Source organism: Thunnus albacares, chromosome 9 (genome assembly GCF_914725855.1).
Source record: "Thunnus albacares chromosome 9, fThuAlb1.1, whole genome shotgun sequence".
Lineage (NCBI taxonomy): Eukaryota > Metazoa > Chordata > Actinopteri > Scombriformes > Scombridae > Thunnus > Thunnus albacares.
In genome coordinates this window covers 22,975,683-22,999,822 of record NC_058114.1, presented here as the reverse complement: position 1 = coordinate 22,999,822, position 24,140 = coordinate 22,975,683, and the positions used below count along the sequence as shown (strand labels likewise).

The following is a 24,140-nucleotide window of genomic DNA, read 5'->3' as shown; positions in this document are numbered from 1 at the left end:
GTTCTCCAGCGCTCGTAGCGCTACACATAACAATGGGCGGGCCCGCTGTTTTTTTAAAGTTACAGTGCAACTTTTTTAAAAACACTAAGAGACAGGTCTCCTCTCCAAAATAGGCCTCAGTGTCCACTAATGAAACCACGTGGCCAAGTATTTCGATATACATGATGTTTCCGTTTTATAGTATCGAGGTTTTGTGAACGTGTGTCTTAGAAACAGTTTAAATTCAACATGGATGTAAAAGCATGGGGTGTCAAGTGGATCTGGGTCGCATGGTCTAATCAAATCCCGTCCGAGCAAATTATTCCACTTCAGGTTACGCGAGCAGCCGTGAGATGTGGAGTTAATGCTTTGTCTGAGGTATGTTCATAACTGAATGAAAATGCGAGCAATTAACGATATACACACACACGTGAAAGTACAGACCAGCCATACCGTGTCTAAAACACAAGTAACACGCTGTGACTCGCTTTTAGCAAAATCAAATGAAGTATACAAAGGACACATTTACACTCCCTCTGATGATCCAGCCCTGCTTTTCCAAAGGCTCCTAATATGTGGCAAAGAATTATGGAGCACAAAAAATGACATAAGCATAAATAATTAAATAAATGTAGAAATACATGAATAAATAAATGTAGAAATACATAAATAAATGAATAAATGTAGAAATACATAAATAAATGTAGAAATAATTAAATAAATGTAGAAATACAGAAATAGCCTGAATAAAAGATTATTTATGGAAATGTAGAAAAGAAGTCCAAGACATTGCTTTTTTATTATTAAAATATTTGTATTTTTTATTTATTTATTTATTTATGTATTTAATCATTTATTTCTGCATTTAATTATTTATTTATGTATGCTTATATCATTTTTTGTGCTCCATAAACAATAGCCTCATGGAAACACAGAAATCAAGTGAGGGAACTGCAGCATCATGTAATAACATGGTGTGTTTTGTTTTAGTTTTACTTGGGAATGTGAAAGGTCAATAAAACAACACTATCTAGTCAAAGGGACAGCTGGCTTTGTCACTATAGCTGCTTGATGACAAGGTTATCTATGACTATATACTGCAATTTAATGAGATATGTTCATTTATAGGCTGCACCTGTACAAAATAATAGTTCACAAATCCAGTGCCAAATGATGTTTCCTACAATGCAGTCTACTATTTTTATAACTCTAAAATTGGTTCATATTGTCTCAATTTATAGACCATAAGCCTACTGTATATATGAATATAGCAATTTGCAATACAATAGCATGACTAATAGGCAACACAGTGCTCTCTGTTGGTTACACAGTATATTTCATGTTCCACGATTTAAACAGAAGAGGGCAATATGGTCCATGATTTGACCTGAGTGTCATTTAATTAATTTCCTCCTAAAACTGACAGATCAAAGTAGATCTATCCAGATACTGTTATCTGGGCTAATGTGAAGACTGAGGTGGTGAAATGGTGTAGTCATATATTTATATTTATTGTTGGGAGTTGTCAATCTCTACAATTTCAGTAAACAGGTTAAACAGGAGTTTTCAATGGTGCTAAATATGCTTCAGTGCTTCAAGAACTAGAAGAAACATGTATGTGATATTGTATTGTATATTCATATAAAATTGTTTTACCTGACTTTGCACTTACTTAAGGGAAAATTTAGAAACCCTGTGGTTAAACAACACTATGTTTTGGTGCTTTCTTGAACCTTTTGAAAAAAAACGCACAAAGACTCTTGGCTTTCCTTTATTGTAAAAACTCAATTCACCATACAAATTTTATTTATTCAAATGCATATGATATCAATGGACTGTAAAGATAAATCTCACAATTTATGTCAGAATTCAAAAGTGTCATTCACACGAGTCTGACGTGTAGATGTTTTACCTTGTATCATAACATAAACAACATAAATAAGTCTACAGATAAAACCATAGAAAAACAGTGTTGTCAATGTATGTGTCATTAAAACATCATCACAAAAAAGAACAATGGAATCTCAGAAGTTTAAAAATACCTCAAAAGTAATTACTAACTCATGTTGAGGGGTCACATACATTCAGTTCTTGGGCCAAAACCTAGAAATGGCAGTAAATTAAAACATAAAGTATAATTAAACATAGTAATAAAGTCAGTAATAGAGTACAGCACATCATTAGATAGCACATGAAATAACTGTTCCTCAAGGTGAGGGAGATGATCATTTATTTTTTACTTTATGAAAAATAAATCTTAATTATAGCAGTACAATATTCATACACAATCATAGAACACAGTTCAATACAATACGATGAAAAAGTGCAGAAGCATTTCAGTTTTGACCTCTGAGATAGATCTTAAAAGATATCTAAGACCCTCTTTGCTGAACTCCCTCGCAAACAAACAAAAAAACATGACTTTTTATAGAACTGTGAGGAAAAATGCAATAAAAGTCATAGAAGTTTCAACAACAGGAAATAAATCAATTAGATTTTTAGTCATACTCTTTAGTGTTCTGTTACCTTGTGACAATCAATGTCTGCACAAAACATTCATGCTCTTTCTAAAAAAGGAGACTTGACCAAATATTGAACTCGACCAATTAATTACTGCTTTATTGTAATTGCGGTAATTCTTTGGACAGCATCCCCACGGACAAAACCACTTTAACTGGATAACACTGGTATCTAAAAGGCCTTTGATTCTACAGCATCCATCCTCTGCACACCATGTCTTACTAAATCTTGAGTGTTTAATCTCCCGTAATTACAAAGATTTGCTTAGGTTAATAAAAATAATCCGCCTCAATTGAGACCCCCTACCTGGACCACCCCTGTGCCTTCTTTGCCCCTTTCTGTGAGGGATAAATTCACAGTCACATAAATAGAGTCACCTTCACAACCGTGAAACACAACTCTTTGATTCAGGAGCAGTAGGCTGTTGGATATTGAGATAGACTTTTTGATCGTCAGGTTTTGTCAGAAAGGCGAAAAACCTCAATTGAAATTTGTTGGTAAACAAAGAAGCTGTGTTTAGTCTTATAGGCTGACGTCATTTCCACGGGTTGAGATTGTGTCATCGGTGAGCGCGTCAAGGTTAACAACAGTTGAGAGGCTCATCTTTATCTGTGATCTTGTCAACAGTAAGACTTCGGCGAAAGAAGCAAGGGGCATTTAGGCGTCCAGTTTATGAATGGTCCTGCACTTCATAAGAAAATAGCCATGCTGTGATACTCAAAATTCTGGGAAGACTTCTGGGCAAAAAAACACCTTTCATTTATCACCTGATTCAACAGTCCATCACCTTGGAACCAATAAAATCTCTGTAATGAGTCTGAGATATTTCAGTTCAGAGATGACAATGGAGAACAGAAGCAGCTGCAACGGCAGCAGAGAAAGGCTGGGACTGAGCTTCACTATTGACTACCTTCTGTTCAATAAAGGAGTCAAAGGTTCTAAAGAAGAACCGACAGGAAGTCGTACGGAGGAGCGGACAGCGAACAACATGCTAAATCATCAGAATCCTGAACCCAAAGAGGAGGGGATTCTCTGTGAGGTACAGGAGAAGCGGCTACAGAGGTCAGAGGCAGAGACCGGAGAAAGGAAAGTCAAAGAAGAGGAGGGGGATGAAGAGCAACAAGAGGAGGGGGAGGAGAAAATGACCACCGCCGCCACCATCACCACGTCTACCGGCAGTCCATCCAAGTCTACGGACAAACCCAATCAGTCCTACATCGCACTCATCTCCAAGGCCATCCTGGCGTCAGAGCAGAAGAAACTGCTGCTATGTGACATCTACCAGTGGATCATGGACCACTACCCTTACTTCAAGAGTAAGGTATGTTCACGTCTGTGCTCTTGTGTTTTTCCATTTAATTGACAAGCAGAACATGTATAGCACTGTAAGAAAACAGGTTGAATTGTGTAATTGGGTAGTAATGTTTGGTAAAAACTACAATGCAGGGTAGTATTTTGAAATAAATTAGGCTGTAGTACTTAACTTGCCGCAGCTACAATAAGGAAGATGACGGGAAAGCGTGTTCGCCGGGAGTCTTTTCAAGTCAGTTTCTGAAAAATATTGTGGCAGCCATATTCACAAGTGAGGCGACCTACTTGGCACAGGTAATCTGTCTGAGTGGTTAGGCAATTAGGTGCTTGCAGGGACACTAGATGATCTTCTTGTTGGCGAATTCACAAATAAAGTAATCCTGTTGCTAGGTTGCAAACTGCCTCTGCCTTTACCAGGTGCAACAACAGATTGGACGTTGCCTAGTGGATTAAAGTTGATCACTGGTTTGACGTGCTAAAAAGGTAACTCAGGGTGTTGTGTCTTACCAAGATCATATACTGTCTTGACACGCTATCGCACATCCTGCCAACAACAGGACAAGGTGACATCCTGAAGGAGGATCAAGATACTTAACAGCCACCTATGTTAATTTTGAGTTGGGGACACCCATTCTTTTAACCCTTACTTAGTTTTCAGGTTGTACTTTATGTCTAACCATGTTTCTTATCTTTACTTGCTCCAACAGGATAAAAACTGGAGGAACAGCGTGCGTCACAACTTGTCCCTGAACGATTGCTTCATCAAAGCAGGCCGCAGCGAAAATGGTAAAGGCCACTTCTGGGCGATTCACCCATCGAACTACCAGGACTTTTCTAACGGGGACTACCACTGCCGGAGGACACGGCGGAGGGTACGCAGGGTGGCAGGACAGCTCCCCCTTTCACCCCTGAGCTCTGCCTTCCATCACGCCCTCGCTCGCCCCCACAGAACAACCTGTTGGTGCTGTCCACAAGCCCAAACATTCCCTCTATCCTGTTTGGCACCCAGACTCTACTGGCCTTGGTCCAGTGTGCAGGCACAAGTGGGGCTCCACCCAAGAATTCACGCCTCTGTACCCTGAGGGAGAATAGTTTGGGTTTTTTTTTAGGTATTCTGTACTCACAGTTTGGCCTTTATTCACTGTCGGGTAAAAGAGAAATTTTAGAATATTATTTGCTAATGATTATGTCATTAGATGACGTTAAAATCAAAATGGACTTTGACAATTATATGTCATACTCTGCTTTGTAAGTAAGGGCAAAATGATTTTAGGACATTCAATGACTAAATAAAATGTATGAATCTTATGAAGCGACTGCACTTGTTTCATTTGTATTCTGACTGTTTTTAGAATGACAAAAACACAATGTTTTGTTATTCTTATTAAATCATATTGAACTGAACATCTTATGATCTTTCTTTTTTATCAGCTGCCTCATTTGTGTGTGTGTGTGTGTGTGTGTGTGTGTGCGCACGCGCTTGCCTGTGCGTGCAGATAGTACTAAAAGTGAGCCCACTGCTAAAATACCACCTGGTGTTAGATGCTAATTAGTCAAAGCTGTCGGGATGCAAAATCTTCTGCCCTAAGAGACTAAAATCAGGCTTCGCAAAGCCTACTCCCAAGGATATGAGGCCAGATAATCTGAGCAATCCCAAATAGTTTCAAGAAATAGGAAGCTTATCACACGGTGGGTGTAATCCGTAACCGCTGCTACAGAAAGAGGGGAACCACAGGAGGTCAGGGATGAAGGAAGCAGAGGAAAGGGAAGAAGGCAGAGAGGTGAGGGGACACTGATTTATTGGAGAAGTGGGAGGGCTTTTTGGGAGGTTTTTTACTGTATGTGTTTACATGGACCAGTCAGGGCAGAAACACACAGCAACTGAAATAATGGTTTATGTTAAGTTCATGTGACTGTAGTACATAAGCTACAGTACATAATGTTATGATCTGTGTGTGTGACTCTTTAAAAAGGAGTACATATGACAAAGACACTCCCCAAAAATAACCAATAAAACTGTCACCAAACAGCAGCTCAATTATAAGATGACTCCAAAATATTGCCATAAAAAGGATCAAGTCGATTTTTACCTGTCCGGCTCTCACATCAATAGTGAAATTCCTCTCTGACTTGCAAAGGTTGGCATTTACATTCACAGTGCTCCAGCCTAAGAGGATTAGGTCATACATTGACTTTTCTGAAGTTTGTTTGTCTCAGCTCATGCAGGCTTCTTATTTGCAAATTATCGAATATTTGAATAAGGCAATATTTGACATGAAATTAGATTCTAAATAGACAAACAATATGTCAGAGGGATAAAGCTTGAGAGCGAGAGAGAGAGATAGAGAGAGAGAGCACACTTGTGGGTGTTATTCACAACAGTTATTTTCTGGTGATGTTCATTAGAACAATGACAAATCCATCTAATTAATTTTTGTTCACCAAATCTTCCTATTCAATGTCGGCAGCTAATTGGAGACCTAATTTGCTTAATTCCCATGAATTGCTCTCTGCATCAAATCCTCTTCAATTCACCAGCTTTAAGGCTTTAATTTGGTTGCATATGTTTGCTGTACACACACACACACACACACACACACACACACACACACACACGTACATACACACACACACACACAGAAGCAAGAATGCACAATGCACACATGTACAAACACTCCTAACAATCTTGCAGAAACGCAAATGCATATTTTTGCACACACACTGTAAAGTTGTTCAAATTAATTATGTTTGCTTTTTTGTGCTACTTTGTATACATTTTAAATAATATTAAATACATTTGCCAAAATTTTTATCATGTCTTACCTGTTAAACATTCACAGATACTATAAAAATACTGGAAATAACATCACTTACTTTGAACTAAAGCTCCCAAAATTACAATTACATCTAACTACCTTTCAAGAAGCATGAAAATGAGGTCATGAGGTCTGTGACTGTGTGTGTGTATGTGTGTGTGTTTGTGTGTGTATGTTCATATGTGCATGTCATTTTGTTAATCTAATGAGATGGGCGGAAGGGTGCAGGGGGCCATAGATTAAGGCACAAAGATTTGTTCCTGATTAGCAGAGAGTGAGATAAGAAGATCAGTCCTGCTGAGATGGCGATGAAACATTATGGCCGTGTTTTAATACAACACATTTACAGCAGCATTCCAAAGCTGATTCCCTTTAGCTTACATGTATCTCATTGATTTGACTATAGACTCGACATATAACAGTTTACAACACATGAAACCTGAGGTTACAGGTGCAAGTAGATCAAAAAGATATACAAGAAAAGTGAGGTTTTACCATTAACTCAGTGCAGGTTCTTTGTTTTCAGTTTGTAGGAATTATTTTATCACTACCTTTTTAAGCTAAATTAACAAATAACATTACTGTGAAAGTAGAATCTGCTTTTGTTCTTATGACTCTTTTGTTAAACATTCACTCACATGAGTCTTTACACACAGTACAGTCACGTTAATGACTGGAAATGGCCATCAAATAAACTTTAAATTCAGCTTCATTTCAAGCCTAAATTCCCTGAAGATACCTGAGTACTTCTTAATTATCATGACAGGAATATTTGTCATCTGAGAATGTCTAGCTGGTATAAATATAGAAGCTTTTTAAAAATAATTGTGTCACATAGTACACTACAAAGTCTAGAAACCACATAATTTTAATTAAGTGATGACTGAAGTAGTTGGCTGATACTGTAGACAGATGATTAGTTGGCGCTGGAGAGCTCAGCTGTAAAATATGTGATTATAATAAAATCATCACTGAATATTTTCAGTTTTAAGGGATTTCTTGCTATTTAGTTTTTTTTAACTCAGTAACACAATCAAATCAGGTGTCCAGCACAAATCATGATTTGATTTGTTTCTCTGTCATTCTTTCATTTTAGTTTGACTAAGATTGTTGCATTGGATTTGAGGTGGTATAAAGTGTAAAAAAAAAAAAAAAAAAAAAAAAAAAAGAGTAAAGCATGATTTTAACAAGTGTGTGTTTGTTTTAAGACAGCATTAAATGGAATATATAGAGTGCTCAGTCCAAATAAGTGATTAATGGACATCATTGTAAATTCTGAAAATAAAAAACACTGTTTTTTTGACTTGTATAATGTATTTCATTATTTGTCTTTCTCTCCTCAGAAATGCATGTTTCATCGTACTGGCTGCAGCTGACTGTATGAATAAGTCTCAACAGGCATAAAGGCTTGTGGAGTCCAAATTGCAAGTCTATTAGAAAGCATGATTGCATAGAAGTAAGTAGTATTTAAGGCTTAGAAGCGCTCTAGTTGAACCAAAACCAGCTGCTATTTTCTGGTTGTGTCCCACCATGAACAATAGCCCTGCGTTACCTCTGCTTCAAAGGCGTCATAATAGTCAATCGATCAGAATGCGAGGCGCTATTCTGCAGATTACTGTTAACAATAATTTGCCTCCCAGTGCACCGTTGCCATCTTTGAAGCAATGTTTTATTGCGTTTTTTTTCATCTGCATCTGTCATCCCCGAGGTCCACTGTTTGATCTCTCCCCACCAGTGTCTGCCTCCCCGGGGTCGCGTTGACCTGTTGATTGGCAGCTGCGATCAGACATATGGTGGGACGAGGCATCGACCGGAGCTCCCCGGAGACAAAAGCAGACTAGTGGGGTTTTTTTTTCCCCCTTCTTCACCAAGCCGAAGAGCCGAGCTGCAGCACCGAGACATCTGATCCGACCACTAGATGACGCAAGGTGCAAGCGAATATTTCCAGCATTGTTTCAACCATTTAGTCTAAGTGGATGTGGCAAAGTTTTGCTTTTTTAAAAAAAAGAAATTAACCTCGTCGTCATTTTCAGTTTCTCCTGTTGCGTATTGCATTGTGCTAATTAAGCATTTAACACAATTTATTCATGGATTTGAAATATCACCCTTTTCCACACTGTTTTATCATTCATAAAGAATTTCCAAGATTTTTCCTCCCCTGAAGCCCCACAGTGACACTTTGACCCCCGTAACGGTCAGAATGGCGGCCATGTGCAGCCATCTTAGCAGATCAAATATGGTCTCTGCCAAAAATTAATGTGGATGTGGCAAACCAGAGTGTTTGCTCAGTGTTCACGCCAGGCTTCTTTGGATTTTGCCCAACTGTGTGCTACTTCACTGGAAACCAATTGGGGGCAGCTTGACTCCCAGTGAAAAAAAAGCCCCAAAACAAACAGATGTGATGCTCAACCTGGTGTGTTTGTGTTTGTGTGTGCGCGTTCCTGTGTGCATGATTTCAGTGTAGGCATACAGAATGCAAAACACCCCCCATCTCTCCTCCTATAGTGAGTGGAGTGTTACCATGGTGATGCATCCCTGGCCAGGGTCTGCAGTGATCCCCACTGACCCTGGTTGGTGACCTTTGACATTTAGGCCATGGCCAGGGTCAAAAGGTCAGCGATGGCCGGAGGGCAACAAGAGCACTTCCGTGATTGGCACTCTGACACGCTTGCTGCCCCCTTCATCCGCAGCGCTCACCTCCCTCCCAGTTTGCACCTCTCATTTGCATTTGTTACGGAACGAAGACCATCAGCTGCAGGAGGTTTAACATTGCGCTTTAGCAGGTAGCCTGGTTTATGCTCACGGCAATGCAAGGCTCAATATTGTCTAATTTGCATTCAATGCTGCTTAGTCTATGGGGCTACACATTCCACATAGGTTTCGACTTCAGTTTTGTGTAAATTGTGATGATAAAATGCAATCTGCAGCCGGCTAACATCCTGTATCATGATGGTTATGATAGCAGTAATGATCGTCAGTATTCCCATGGCCCCAGCAATCCACTGTATGTGGGGATATTTATAGGTCTTCATGTGAGTGTGCTTGTGTGTGTGCGTGCATGTTTGTTCATTTCTAGATGGGGGGGGGGGGGGGGGGGGGGGGGGCAATGCACCACACCACACCGTTGTTCTTCTCGTGGGGAATAATTACAGAATCGTGGGTACTAAAAGTCATGTGACCCTAGCCTCCTGCTCCCAAATAATTTATCCCCCCAGCTGATAGCTCGTCAATATCAATTTATTAATTTAACAGTTCTGGACTGATAAAAGGTAGTGCACACTGTTAGCTTGCTGAAGTGGGGAATACGGATGAATTTTACAGTGCAACGGTGTGAGAGGAAGCAAAGAGGGAGAGACCGGAGGACAAAGCGAGGGAGAGAAACGGCACAGAAGTGATCAATGGCGAGACGGAGGAGAGAGATGCATATTCGCCGTGCAAAAATGGGCCACCATTGCTCATATTCCAAGGCTATTGAATGAAAGTTATGAAAATTAATACACTTATTATCACCATATTAAAAATTAAGATTGAGGACAGCACACTCATTGTATTGATATTCAAATGTCTCCAATATATTGATCAACGCAACCCAGTTTCTCCCTAACCTCTTCGGGTAAGCCTGTGCTACATTCCGAGAGGAAAGAAAGTGTGTTTTGCAAAGAAACGCTTTTGAAGATTTTAATTAGTCACACAAAGAAAACCCTCTTGTGTCAGTACACAACCTGAGGTGCATATAAGATGATCGTTTCCTGAAAGATGCCTCCTCCAAGATGAAAACAAAGAAGCGTGACCCCTCTTGACCTGCCAGCACTTCCTTTGCATCCTGATTTTTTAAAAAGGGTAATGAATATACATCTGGCATAAAGCAGAACACATATATCATCCAGTTTCCACCACAAAACAGTCAACCCGGAACCTAACCTATTCCCAGAGCCATTACATAATATCCCTGAAGGAGGCTAAAAGGTATTTTAACAAGACCCACTGCTTGATGACCTTTGACCCCTTCTCAGTTGACCCCGCGCTCCTGACCCCACTTACACTAGCCGGCGACAGTGCTGGACACAGATCCCATACACTTCCCGTTGTGCGGAGACAAAGAGGGAGAGATTCATTTACAAATTGATGTATGTGAGGATTCAGCAGTTTTTGTCAAGGGCTGACAGATTTACTCAATTTGTTGATCTATCATTCTCTCAGTTTCTCCTTTTTAAAAATCCATCCATCCAGCCATCCAAAAATGTCAAGAACAGAAACAAACACTAAATCCAATCACATCTTGTTCTGTATGTCAGTACATTATATAATCTTTTCTTCTCTGCAGGCTTTGAGGCTCCCCTCACACGGACAATCACTATAGTGGATTCTCCTCGGGTCTTTGGAGGGCTGCGGGGTAGCAAGTGTCAATAGAGGTGGAGTGTGTGAGTGTGAGAGATGATAGACTGAGGTTAAGAGGTGTCAACACAGAGAAAGAGAGGGCTCGAGGACTCTTCACCGGATCCTGCCTGACACTCTGACACTCTCCTCAACCTCTCCTCTGATTAACCACTCTAAAGACGCCATTGAGACACGGGTGCTTCACACGGAAACATACGTGCACATGCATGCAGACACACACACACACACAACACAGCGTTTCGACGACGCGTTCTCCGTCTCTTCCCTCGGAGGCTACATCTCATCCGTGTGTGTCTGTGTGTCAGACGCACATCAGCTCTGAGGTGTGGAAACCTGAAGATGTGTTGTTCACAGGCACAGAAACTCTCTGAAAGGTTCTGGCAGTCAGGAATGGATTTGTTACACCTCTGATGTGCGGTATATGTTCAGCCAAGTGTAAGATACAACAGTGCCATCCCACAGGGCTTTGCACATGTCAGGTTGTGCAGTGCAACATACGAACGGCGGAACAAACACTGACATATACATTGTCAGGCTTTCTCTGTGACCATCAGCTTGGACACAACGCTCGAGTGCGTGTTGTGAACAGTTTCCTTCTTTAGAGCTCCACCATCTTTCTGATTGGCACTTAGCACACAATATGTAATCCTCATTTTGTTGAATGTTCACTCTACAGTAGCTCTGTGTCATATCAGTTAATTCCTTGTAAAATAATTTACTTCCGCCAAACTGTGTGGTGACTCCATTACACCTGTTTGGTTTGCTTGAGTTTACTTTTCTTTGATTTAGTAAGGTGGATTTATTTGGGTTAATTAATTAGGGGCAGGTTTAAGGATTGAATTCACCCAAATTAAAAAAAACAAACAGATTTTCAACCTGATCCCTACCGGTATCCAGCCATGTGTGATGATCTTGAATTTCTTTGCTCAGGCTTTGAGATATGCAGTTCTGAGATTTCTGCTCTCACCGCCAATACAACGGAGGTGAATGAATTTCTTTTTCTGCACTTTGAAAAATTACATTTAGAAAATTCAACAGCAACATTTCTTTCATGACATTTATTTATCACTTTTTAACACTTTTATCCAAAGCAGGGATGATGCATTTGGGGACCAATTTTGGATGCAGTGTCCTTCCTCAAAGACACAGGGGAGACTCGAGGCAGCATCCTCAACCCTCCCATACTGGGAGATGAACCTGGGCCGCCTGGGTGTAAACCAGGGATCCTAATTGTTAGACCATATGGGAACTTTTTAAAGGCAATGTCCATGTTATTCAGTATAATACTCAGAACATGCACACACAGTATTAGGAGAAACTACTCCTTTTCCCAAAGTAAGCTCATATCTCAAAATCTGGGCAAATAAAACCAAAACTATCTGCATGGCTGAAGTACCACACAGTACCACTGGAGGTATTTATTTAATTATTGTAATTTAGATGAACCAACACTTTAACACCTTGTAAAAGAATATACTACCTACAAACTTGCAGTACAGTGTATGTCACCCATACAGTTTTGATTCAGGTGAACTATTGTTGAGCTCTGTTGGCTTTGGTTTGACTTGGTTTGGTTTTATGGTTGGATTTAATTTGCTCTAGCTTTAAATAATCCTCTATTTGATTTACATACACCACTCCTGTGGTTTTACATACGGTATATGTGTATCTTACAGAGACTATGGTCATTTTATTTGGTGCTGCTGGGCTCAGTCCTGCTTTTTTGTGCTGTTTAGTGTTCAACATTAAGCCAAGCAGCTTAAGAGATCCTTCTGACACACCCTCCCTCTCCATCATGCTTTAGCATAAAGCAAATGACATTTCTCAAGTGACCAGACAAAACTGTACAGAAATAGAGATATAATACACACACGGCGTGGGCTATAGATTGCAGAATGTGAGAACACTGCATGAGTCAATACCTAAATTAAGAAAGATGCTGATGTGAACATAGATATATGACTCATATCTGTAAGAGTTGACATGCAGGCAGGCAGGTTCATGAATCTTAATAATCAGAGATGAGAAGCAAGTAGGTTGACTGGTATTACCAAGATAGGTCAGCGTAATGACATGTGAGTATTTAAAACAAATAGTCACGTTGACAGCGATGAATATAAGACTCTAAACCAACTGGTGCCAAACCACAGCTTCTCTCTCCCATCCCCTCCCTTTCCTCCTCAAAACCTGTGAGGTAGAAAATAGGGAGATATGAGGAGGTGGGGATGGAGGGAGATAAGCTGAGGTGGAGATAGAGACAGGTGAAAGAGGTAAGGGTCATAGCACATGCTCCTCTTGGCCTTCTCTCGCCAATGTTGTTTTATTAGCCCTGTCAGATTGTAATTTGCCCAACGGTAAACACACAGAACGGGCTTAATTAAGAATTTTTGAACGGGGATACGGTCAAGTCCGGAAACATTAGAGAGATGCAACCGGGTGTCGTAAAGATTGATTGAGACAGAGGATGGAAGGACGTGGTTAGAAACAGAGGGGTGGAGGGAGGGGGGGCAGGAGTGGTGTGTATGTTACAGCGGAGGGGTATTCTTGTGTTGCTCAGGGCAGTAGGGTGAGATAAGTTTGGAAAGATAGGGACAAATGATTTTTAATGCATTAACAGCCCGGCTGTGCGAGGCAATAACAAGGACAAGATCGGCGTTAAAATGTTTGACATCCTGCTTCGAGATCAATGCATCCCGGACAGGACACACAGTCGTAGCCGGCATATTCACCTCAACTACCGGCACAGATAACACACTCACAAACACACACACACCAACCTAAACAGGGCACAGAGCATGTGGGTGGGTGCATGAGTTAACAGCCTTCAAACCTCAGGGCGATGTGTAGAAAATAAAAAACAATACCTATATCCATAACAATATCCGCAGGTAAAAGCATCTTTAAATCAAAACAGAGAGGGGAGCATCTGGAGTCGATTGTTGAGAGCTGTGCGGACTACGTAAAAAGGCCAGCAAAGTAAAAGAGTAATGAGCCTATCCATATCTCCCTGTGGACCTTAAGTTCGCATTCAATACATTATTTACAGCTGAATTTTTACTGAGGTATAGGTTCCTCTCAGGGGTGTTTACAGAGTAGTGCTCTAACTGCTTTCCATTGCCTGCAGTTGAGTGGAGTAACATTGAGAAGTAATGCTTCCAGCTTGTTTCCCCCATGTTTACAGGCCTGCATATGTACATATGCGCAACATGACGCTTGGAGTCCTATAAACAGTGGTTTTTTGAGTGAAAGAAATATTTGGAAGATACAGATACGCATTTGTTTTTGTTAAAAAGCCTAAAGAATAACACACCCAAAATAACCTGGTTCCTGTTCTTGAACACTATTGATTACAGAATGATTCTGGTCTCTTCTGAAAGGTAACTCTCTTATATCTTTACTATAGTGATACTGAAACACATTTAAAGAGGCACAAACGTGGTAAAAATGTAAGTTTCTTATAGTATTTTTTTCCCTTTTACTGTTCTGTTTTGTTTGCACTCCTCTTATAAAATAAGCAGATGTTGCCACAGTTGTATCGGGATACTAAACAGATATAATTGTGAGACTTTGTGCTTTCAAATGATTTAAACTTTGTCATGGTTGCGTGAAGATCTTATGCCATCCAAACATACTCGCCTCCCAGCTCGTATTCTTCAGGCTGTTGCTTCTTAAAGTGTTTAACACATGTGGAAATAGAATTTATAGGATTAATGCATTTATAGTTCACATTCTCTGCTTAAAGTGACCTAATTCTGATGTTTTATTGATATGTATATACACCACATGTGTATTATGAATATATAAAAAGGAAAAGGTACATGAACCTTTATATTTTGTGGGACAAAATCTGATATGATTCAGATATTTCCATTGCAATGTTTATCTAAATGCACAAATTAGAATTTTCAGTGTTTCAAGACTCACATACTGAGGACTACATACACTTTTCACCCACTCTAGCATCTCTGAACTAACAGGAAGGGACAAAATGCTCCGCTGTGGATTGCAGGGCTCCGTTACTGCTCAATTCACCCTCCAGCTTGAGTGTTTATTCATGTTTCAGGTTTATTATGTCTCATTTGGGCCAAGTGCAGATGGTGATCTGGCTGCACTTGTAGCTTGGGTTTATATCCAAGGTCTATGTAGGAGACTTTGAATGTAAACTCAGGAATTGAACAGGGCTCACTTTAAAAAGTAGATGCAAACACAAGGCCAAAAAAAAAAAAAAAAATCAGATATTGGCAAAAATTCAGAGTTGTAAAATCCAGAACACATATTTCCACAAATGAAACTTGAACTTAGAATTGATGAGGTTAAATGTAATGTCAGATGAAGGATTCTAGGCTAAAATATTTATCTGTGTACAGCTTTTAAAGCACTGTCTTCTAGACCCCCCCACCCCCCTTTGAGAATACACACAAGCTACTGTAGCCTGAGAAGTCCCTGCTCCCTTTGTCTTTGTAGTTCAGCAGCTCCCGTCCGAAATACTGTAACTTCTGGGAAACAAGGAGGTCTCAGTTCTCTGTTCAGAGTGCACAACAACAAGCTGAGACTCTTTCTCAATCTCTTTATGATGTTCTCCCCCTCTGTCTTTGTCTCTCTCTTTTCAAATAGACTATTTGTCATCTCTGAAATAGGGCATTTTAAAAATTCAACCTGGAGCCAACCCCCACCCTAACTCCCCTCTATTCTCACTCTCAATTCCCCAGACTCTGGCCGGCTACGATCAATAGCCTATTGATCAACTCTCTCCATTCCCATTACACACCAGTGCCAAAAGAGCCAACCATTTTCCCTGAAAAGCTGATCTTGAACATATTTGCAATGGTAAGGTTTCTCTAATTTCAGCGGGTTACTATTAAATGCATACAGTGTGTGAGTGCCGTGGTGCTCTGTGATGTTGAGAACGGCTGAGAAAGGCCCTCAGCAAATGCAGTTACCTTCTAATTGAAAGGTATTGCATCGAAGTAGAGTATGGTTCTCCACTTAAGTAAAATAGGAGAGGTGAGAGCATTACCACATACGTAGAAAGTAATTCTTTTTCCAGTTGTTTCTACTTCATTTCTCTCCCCCGCCCTCTGTCTTTCTCCTCTCTCTCCCTCTCCATAGACAATGCTACGGGCAAAATCAATACTCGAAAGAAAAAAAAAAAGAAGGCATATTTTTAGCCTGTTATTATATGAGCTGTATGAGGAAAACAGTGTTTGTGGGAAAGACAGAAATGCCAAGGTGCTGATAAGGGAGAGATTGGGCGGGAGAGATACAACAGAAGTGAAAGAGTGAGAATGATGGTGGGCTGTGAGGGAGAGTCTAATGGAGATGGATCAAACGAAGGTGGAGATAAGATGGGGTAACTGTGAGAAAATGGCTGATGTCTTGACCAGCGACATTGCTCTGTGCAGCCAGTGGGAAAAACGGCCACGAAAAGATTGTTTGTTTAGCTGATAACGAGGATTTGAAGGATGTTTAAAGTCGAGAACAATTTTCATTTTAATATTTTGTCGTCTGTCGTTTCATTTACACTTATGTGGCGTTTTGCTCTTTGTCTGCTTGTCACATCTGCAAATGAGCACTATCCTCTCTCAGCCTTTACATGGAGACATAAAACCTAAATCACAGTTATTGCACAGCAACAAAGCGATGCTATTAATACCTTCTTATGCAGCTTTGCAGCCACAGCTTCACCTCTGTTTGTGCTCTCTGCGGATCGCTGTATACTCAGCGCTGACTACACCGCAGCCCTCACTTTCACTCCTGTTGCCTCTGAGCTTTCTGATGGACTCCCTCTCCCTAACCTCTTTTCGGCCTCACCTCTGTGCCACTGACGGTCGACCTCCAGCTCTCCTCCTATTGGTTAGAAATGCTCTGTTGATCAAATGGCAGGCCGTCCAATTGGCTGGAGAGCTCAGGAGGGGGGGAGGGGGGAGGAATTGATTTATCTGTGGTATTAGGGGATCAATTAATCCCCATTGTGTGTGCCAGCACAGATAGTCCGATGTGTCTTATTTGCTATGGCTTGTTTCTGCTCGGCTGAGATAAGAGTCTCTCCCATCACTTCCCTCTATGAACAACAAATCAAATCAAATCGAAAGGGATGATGGCATGCGGAGGGTTCCTCCCCAGGCTGTGGCTGGCTGATCACAATGAGGGAAGGCCATCAATATGAAAAGTAGTCTGTGCAGAATAAATGTCTCTCATTTGAGGGGCTGAGATGTCTGCCCTGTTGCCATGACAATCGGAGGTGGGGGTATAAACATCATTAAATAACTTGAGTAATAGTTGGCTCATGACCTCATCGGCAAAAAAAAATAACTGACAAATTTAATTTTGATCATGGATTAACCACACAAATAAGATTTCCTGCTTTTACTTGATTGTAAATTGAACATCATTGGGTTTTGAATTGTTGTTCCGGACAAAACAAGACATTTGAAGACATCACCTTGAGCTTGTGATGCGCATTTTTCACTATTTCCTAACATTTTATGACTAAATGATTAATTGATGAATCAACAAAGTATTCGGCAGATAAATCTGTCATGGAAATACTCATTTGTTGCAGCCCTACATACAACGTCTTATCCGTATATGATGCAAATAAAGGAACAGTAGTCAACAAACACTGTACTATACAGTAAGAAAGCAATCATAGCCGTGAGAGGAAGGGAGAAGGGTCAATGGACCGATACTTGCCGATATTTACTCTGAGATGACAGGGGAAAGAAAAGGTAAGAGAGACTAGGACAGAAGTGGGTGCTAATTCCTACTTTTCAGTTTAAATAAAGATTGGAGCTGGATAAAAGCCATTAAGGGAGAAATCAGACAGGGCATGCTATGTAGGACAAGAGCTGACTGCAGGGAGGTGAGTGGTGGGATCGATACTCAGTCGATGCGCTCAACACCCAGCTCTGCGCACACACACACACACACACACACACACACACACACACAGAGAGGGGCATGTGGTATTGCCGGGCATCTGCATGTTTGTGTGTGCGTGTGTGTGTGTGTGCACCAGTGACTAATGGAGGAAGAGAGAGAGCCAGAGAGAAAGAGCGCATGCAATATGCAATTAACTCTCTTTTGAGTGAAGGAATATTAAACACAGGCTGGTTGTGCGGACTGTAATTTGCAGTGATAAAAGTATTAAAGTAAAGCACTTGGACAAAGATGGAAGGGTGGACAGCTGCAGGGATGGATTTATTTTCAGAAGGCATGATACAGTTAACAAAGATAGATGTTTCAAAAGACCGTCTCCAACCTGAACTGGAGCCTCGATACGACTGCAATCACTCTGCATTCTGTCCTCCCCTCCTCTCCTCTCTCTTTCTCTGCTTCTTCTTCTTCTTCTTCTCTTCTCCCTCTTTCTTTCACCTCCTCTCTCTCTCTCTCCTCCCTCCCCTTCCTCCCTTCCTCTCTCCCTCTCTCTGTAGAATTGATCGACTATGTCTCCTCAATCCATCTCTCCCTCTGTCGCTTAGCAACGGGTGCTCTATCGGGTGTGGAGGGTGGGAGTTTCACTAGGGGAGGGATGGGGTGGGTGGGTGGGTGGGGGGTGGTGGGGGTGGGGGGGTATTAAGCAAAAGCCAATTGTACTTGATTCCACATTTATTCTGACTGATACATGTTTCCCTTTCATAGCCTGTGAGTGAGGTTTCACTACTTGGCCGATGAATATATATATATAAAAAAAAGATTTAGAGGAAAACAAAACGATAACGGCAGAAAGATTTTTCACCATTTATTTTGTCTCAAAGAAAAAAAAAAACATATGCTGCAGTTGTAGCTCACCGAAAAATGTTTGATATCAGTGCCAGGACGACTAGTAGGTCACTGATTCTGTTTTGTGCATCTGAATGTTACAAATCCAACTGAGCCGTCCATCACTTTTCCCTGAAGCTGTGTCACTGTTTCTGTAAAAGTACAAAAGCACGCTGTATGTGTGAGCCTGAACTTTAAATATATCTAACGCCTCCTCCTTTCTGTCTCCACAACACGGAGAACAAACTTCCAGGGTATTTTGGCTCACAGACGCTGTGTTCATGCCGCTGCTTTTTTAGATAATCCATCTTTGCTGATTAAATTCTGCTGACAACTTTGAAAAGGTTCAAAATATAACAAACACTTTGTTTTTTTGTGATACAAAATGAAAACAACTACATTATTTTAGTGCAGAATTAAAACAATAAAACGTGGTGAGTGTGATAAACCCCTCTGGCCATGAGAATCATTGCTGTGCATGAAAGCAAACACATCATTTGAAACAAAAGGCTATTTAAAACGGTCTATGTAAAATCCCTGAATTAACATGCATCAGGGAATAAGAAGTAAGTGTTGTGCGAGAAGCAATGTTCTGTTTTTAAGACCTTATCCTTTTGATCTACACTTAATGTCTGATCCCCTTTGAGGAAGATGTGTAGGCTATTCTTTAAGCCTAATAAATCCAGCGTTAGCAGTACTTAAGAGGGGAAAAAGCTGTGTGGTTTAAAACCAGGAGGGCAGGGGGAGAAGAACAATGAATAATGCTCTTAACTAGCTTGTGAGATAATACATACACATTACAATCTATAATCATTCTAATCTATGAAGCATTATAAATGTATAGATATTTATACGGCACAGACCCAGGCTACATATATAAATCCACATTACAATCCGTGATCCCTCTAATCCAGAACCTAAAAGCACTGAACAACAAACATCCGTGTGTGTGTGTGTAGAATTTAAAATGTATAATATATTTATATAAATAATTGGACATATAAGTTATTTTTATGTGTGATAGCTTTCAGTTAATAAATGCCATCATACACACAGCTCTGTACACACACACACACACACACACACACACACTCTTACATATACACACCAGCAGTTACCTAAACGCCTATAGCTTCATATTGTCAGTCGAGCGTAGACAGTCGATGGATTGTAAACAGATAAAATAGATAAAATGAGTCAAAATCAGTTTTAGTTCATTTGCATCTCTTTAGTTCAAGGGGTCAGTAAGGGGGACTGTCGAATGTGTGTGTGTGTGTGCATCTGTTGTTCGTATTGACACACAGAATCAGTCACAAGTTTGGACACACTTTCTCATTCAAGTGAAATGAGAAAGTGTGTCTGAACGTTTGACTTTTACTGTACACACAGTTTGTATATTTTTCTAAAACATACACATCTATGTACAATAAATAAAACTCTATATTGCTGTTTTTAACAACTAAAGCAAATAGAACACAGAACTAATGGAGGCAAAATATAATTCTGTGAAAAACTAGTTTACGATGTGAATCTCACACACACACACACACACACACACACACACACACAGAGAGAGAGAGAGAGAGAGTAGTATGATTTAAGCTAAATAAAAACTTCTGTAGTGGAAAATTAATGAAAATTTGAATAAGGAAGAGAAGTGTTGACAATTTTAGTTTCATTCTTCTTCTAACTTGGAAAATTCATTTTTCATTTGAACTTTAAAAAGACATTTTTTTTTGTTCTGATTGTTAATAGTACAGTTTATATATAATTTATTACCAGCAGTAAATCATATTTAGGCTGTTTTAATTACTTCATAATTAAATAAAATATAAAAATAAAATAACTAGTGATTATGTTATTTCAACTTATTTTATTTTCACTATGGGGATCTAAGACTAAATTTAAAACAAATAAAGGTGGATTTTATTACTTTATTAAACAGTGCAGTGAAGGCCTGATCCTTAAATCTTATTTGTGTTGTTTACAATTTTTGCTGTCAACACAACAAACATCCGACAGTCTCATAAACACTTTCAGGCCTCCCCAGCTCGAAGTTATGCCCGAAAGAAACTGAAAAAGCAAGTTAATCCTCTAACATTTCGTAATCCAGCCCAATCGGATCGATATCCTATTGAATGTGTTTGTGATTAGTAGCTGTATTGATTGCAGTGACATCATGTGAACACACCTGAGTGATGGTTATTTCGCTAACAGCTTGTCAGAAATCTGTAGGGGCTTCAGTGACCTTTATGACAAAAAAAATACAGGCTATATTTTTGAAATTGTTATTATTCCTTTTCAATAAATTAGACAGCGCTGAATATTTGACGGGAACCTTTGAGCACATTTGTCCTTTGATAAATTGGCCACATGACGGATAACTGAACCAAAATCACTTCATAGATGACGCAGATTCACAGATGTTCAGACTACAATAAACTAATAAAACGTATTTATTTTCATTTGTTCGGTCCTATCTTATTCTTCAAAAAAACAAAAACAAACACGCACAGTCATTTTTTTGGCTGCGTTCCTACTTATTTTAAATTTTTAAATTTAATATATAACAATGATTCATATAAAAATATATATACCTTAACATCTTACCGTATTGATTCATGATCACAGTCTTGGGGAGGGCAGCTCAGGCCTCCTTTGGCACCTGTTGTCTTAAATATTTTTGGAGGCCTGCTGTGTATTAATGCGTGTTTTTTTTATTATTTTTTTTACATACATTCATTTTGAGAGAAACCACGGAGCAGAGAGAAAAGATGTTGAGCCCAATTCTTTCTGCCAATCGATCAGACTGCGGATAGATCGATATGGCACCAGGGCTATTGATCACCACGGTCCTCTATTGCTGGGCGCTTTCAAATGCAAATGTACCTAAATAATAATCTATGGCAACACACTAATTCCTTAACAAACTGCAGGCAAACGCTTTACAAACACAGCGATTCAATCGTGAAAGTGATTCTCTCTCTCTTTTTTTTTTTTGGTTTTTCTTTCAACATTTAGGCCTTAGAATTTGGCTGCAGAGCCCTGACTGTGAAACAAACTGTTTTAACAGTGCCGTTTAAAGATTAAACAGGACAAACATGTAACATTCAAAATGCAGGGTGGCATCGATTTGGCCTGTAGCCTGCTGGAAGTTTGCAGAAAATGTTTGAAGGCAAAGCGATAAGTTAAAGGTAAAAATAATATTAAAACCCTCCCAAAAACATAAAAAACAGAGTGTTTCACATGATTCTTGCTGAACAAATTAAGTGTAGTTTGCTGTGTGAAATTTATACTAATATATTTCAACTATTTATCCACACACGTGCGCGCGGTTACTTAAAGTAGAGCCATAGGCAAACAAAGCACATGTGGAGTTTTGTGTGTGTGTGTGTGTGTGTGTGTGTGTGTGTGTGTGTGTGTGTGTGTGTGTGTGTGTGTGTGTGTGTGTGTGTGTGTGGATTGGGATGAGTCCCGCTGACTTGCTCAGAGAGGCCTGATCAATGCGACATTACTAAACACTGCTACTTAACTTTTGCCAATAGCCAAGATTCAAGTAAATATACTTTAGAATACATTAAGCGTGATGCATCAGCCGCGGAGTCATTCAAGAAGTCATGAAAAGATTAGTCTGTCTCTATCGAGTGATTCCTGGGAAAATAGACGAGCTTACGGGAAGAGTTGGCCCACTAGAAACACCACTCATTAAGCACACATGGATGAAATTAAATAAAGTATAAAAAGAAAGCTTTGAGGGAAGCAAAAAAGATCATTTTGGGCGCCTGTTGCATAAAAATATGTCCCTGTGTAAAATATGGAAGGATAAAATTAGTTATTGCTCCATAATTCTGTGGACAGTATTATCAATAATAAAAATAGTATTTTTAGTGTTATAATACGGTACAATTTTAGGAAAATATATATTAAATGTAATGTGTTTTTTTTTAAGAGTCTTCAGCACTCAGCCAAATGAAAAGCTCGGCTCAAACTTTTCAGCTGAGTGCTTTACGGTCACTTCCTGTAATGAAACAGGTCAAACACATAACAGGATAGACCAAACTTAAACCATTTTAGCAGAATGCATTTTTTGGTCACTATCGATCCTTCAGAAATGCATTGAGCGGGGCTCCGGGTTCAGCATTGATTAGGTGATCAGCAAACGACAGCAGTGCTGATAAAAAAAACAAAAACAAAATGCTTTTAGGCCTCATGAAAGACTTGACAGAGACTTTTAGGACAAACTGTACTAAATTACAAAAATCCTAGAAAAAAAAGGAGAATATTATAACTTTTTTGGGGTGAAGGATTTTCATATTATTAACAAATAAATGAACACACACACACACACACACACACGCTGAGACGACTGCTGCACAATCACTGCAGTGTGTGTGTGTGTGTGTGTGTGTGTGTGTGTGTGTGTGTGTGTGCGTAAAGTCGATGCCAACGTGGTGCTGAGGCCACCACCTCGCCCGCTGTTATTAATAAGAAATAAATCACCGGGTCTCTGCGGCATCGCCCCAGTCACACCGCAGATATCGACACAGTTAATATTTCATATTGTATTTGCCATAGGATATGCTTATTTAGGCTAAGTATTCGAAAACAGTACATTAAAATACAAATTAAAACGGAGCTCTAGGCGGATACATGGATTTTTTTCAGTGGGGGAAAATAGCTGGGTTTACTTCGCATTCAAATTTTATTTTTGGCTTTGTTATATGAACGATTTGTCCAAGCTGCATAAAACAGAAGAAAACAACATTGATTGAAAACGGGGAAAGTACACTGATCAGGTAACAACCCCTGCTTGTTGACCCTGCTGTTTATTATCTGCGTAAAGTTAACATGACTTCTTATGGTGCAAATATAAAAACCAAATTAAAGACACGCAGAGAGAGAGAGAGAAAGAGAGAGAGAGAGAGAGAGAGAGAGAGAGGAACACTGAGAGGCTTGGTGTGAAGTTTACAAGCTCTTGGTGAAAGTATAAAACTTTCCAGCGCGTTGTTTTGGGTTGTAAACCCTGGTGAATTAGGAGCAAGGAGCCAGCAATGAAAGTTAACATCCATCACCACCGCGACCAATAAGCTGCTCTGGCCGGCTGGCTGAGCACAGATGACGGATTCGCTGCTGTGCGGGCTTCGGTAATTCATTTTCGATAGCAGTGGTTGCTGGGATCAATACAGGGACATTAACCCAAGCGGACACTGCTGTTCTCCTGATGGCACAAGCCAAAAGCCACCATCCCCCGTTGGCAATCAGCAAAGACACAGTTTTTAGGGTCATTATTTGGGGAGAGGAGCTGCGTGCCAAGGCCACTGATATCACAATTCATCAGCGAAGTTATGGATGGAC

The 24,140-nt window shown here is 39.9% G+C and overlaps 1 protein-coding gene across 2 annotated transcripts; it reads left to right on the top strand.

Annotated features, from left to right (window-relative positions):
• Positions 1 to 33: 33 nt before the first annotated feature.
• Positions 34 to 5,331, top strand: foxq2 (forkhead box Q2). Of its 2 annotated transcripts, XM_044360740.1 has the most exons (3): positions 34 to 357; positions 3,127 to 3,820; positions 4,518 to 5,331. In XM_044360740.1, the coding sequence occupies exons 2-3, from the start codon at positions 3,311 to 3,313 to the stop codon at positions 4,890 to 4,892; spliced, it is 885 nt and encodes a 294-aa protein (XP_044216675.1). In that variant the 5' UTR covers positions 34 to 357; positions 3,127 to 3,310; the 3' UTR covers positions 4,893 to 5,331. The 2 variants fall into 2 exon arrangements, with proteins under 2 accessions (XP_044216675.1, XP_044216674.1); XM_044360739.1 differs by lacking the exon at positions 34 to 357 and having other exon boundaries at positions 1,745 to 3,820.
• The last annotated feature ends 18,809 nt before the right edge of the window (positions 5,332 to 24,140 follow it).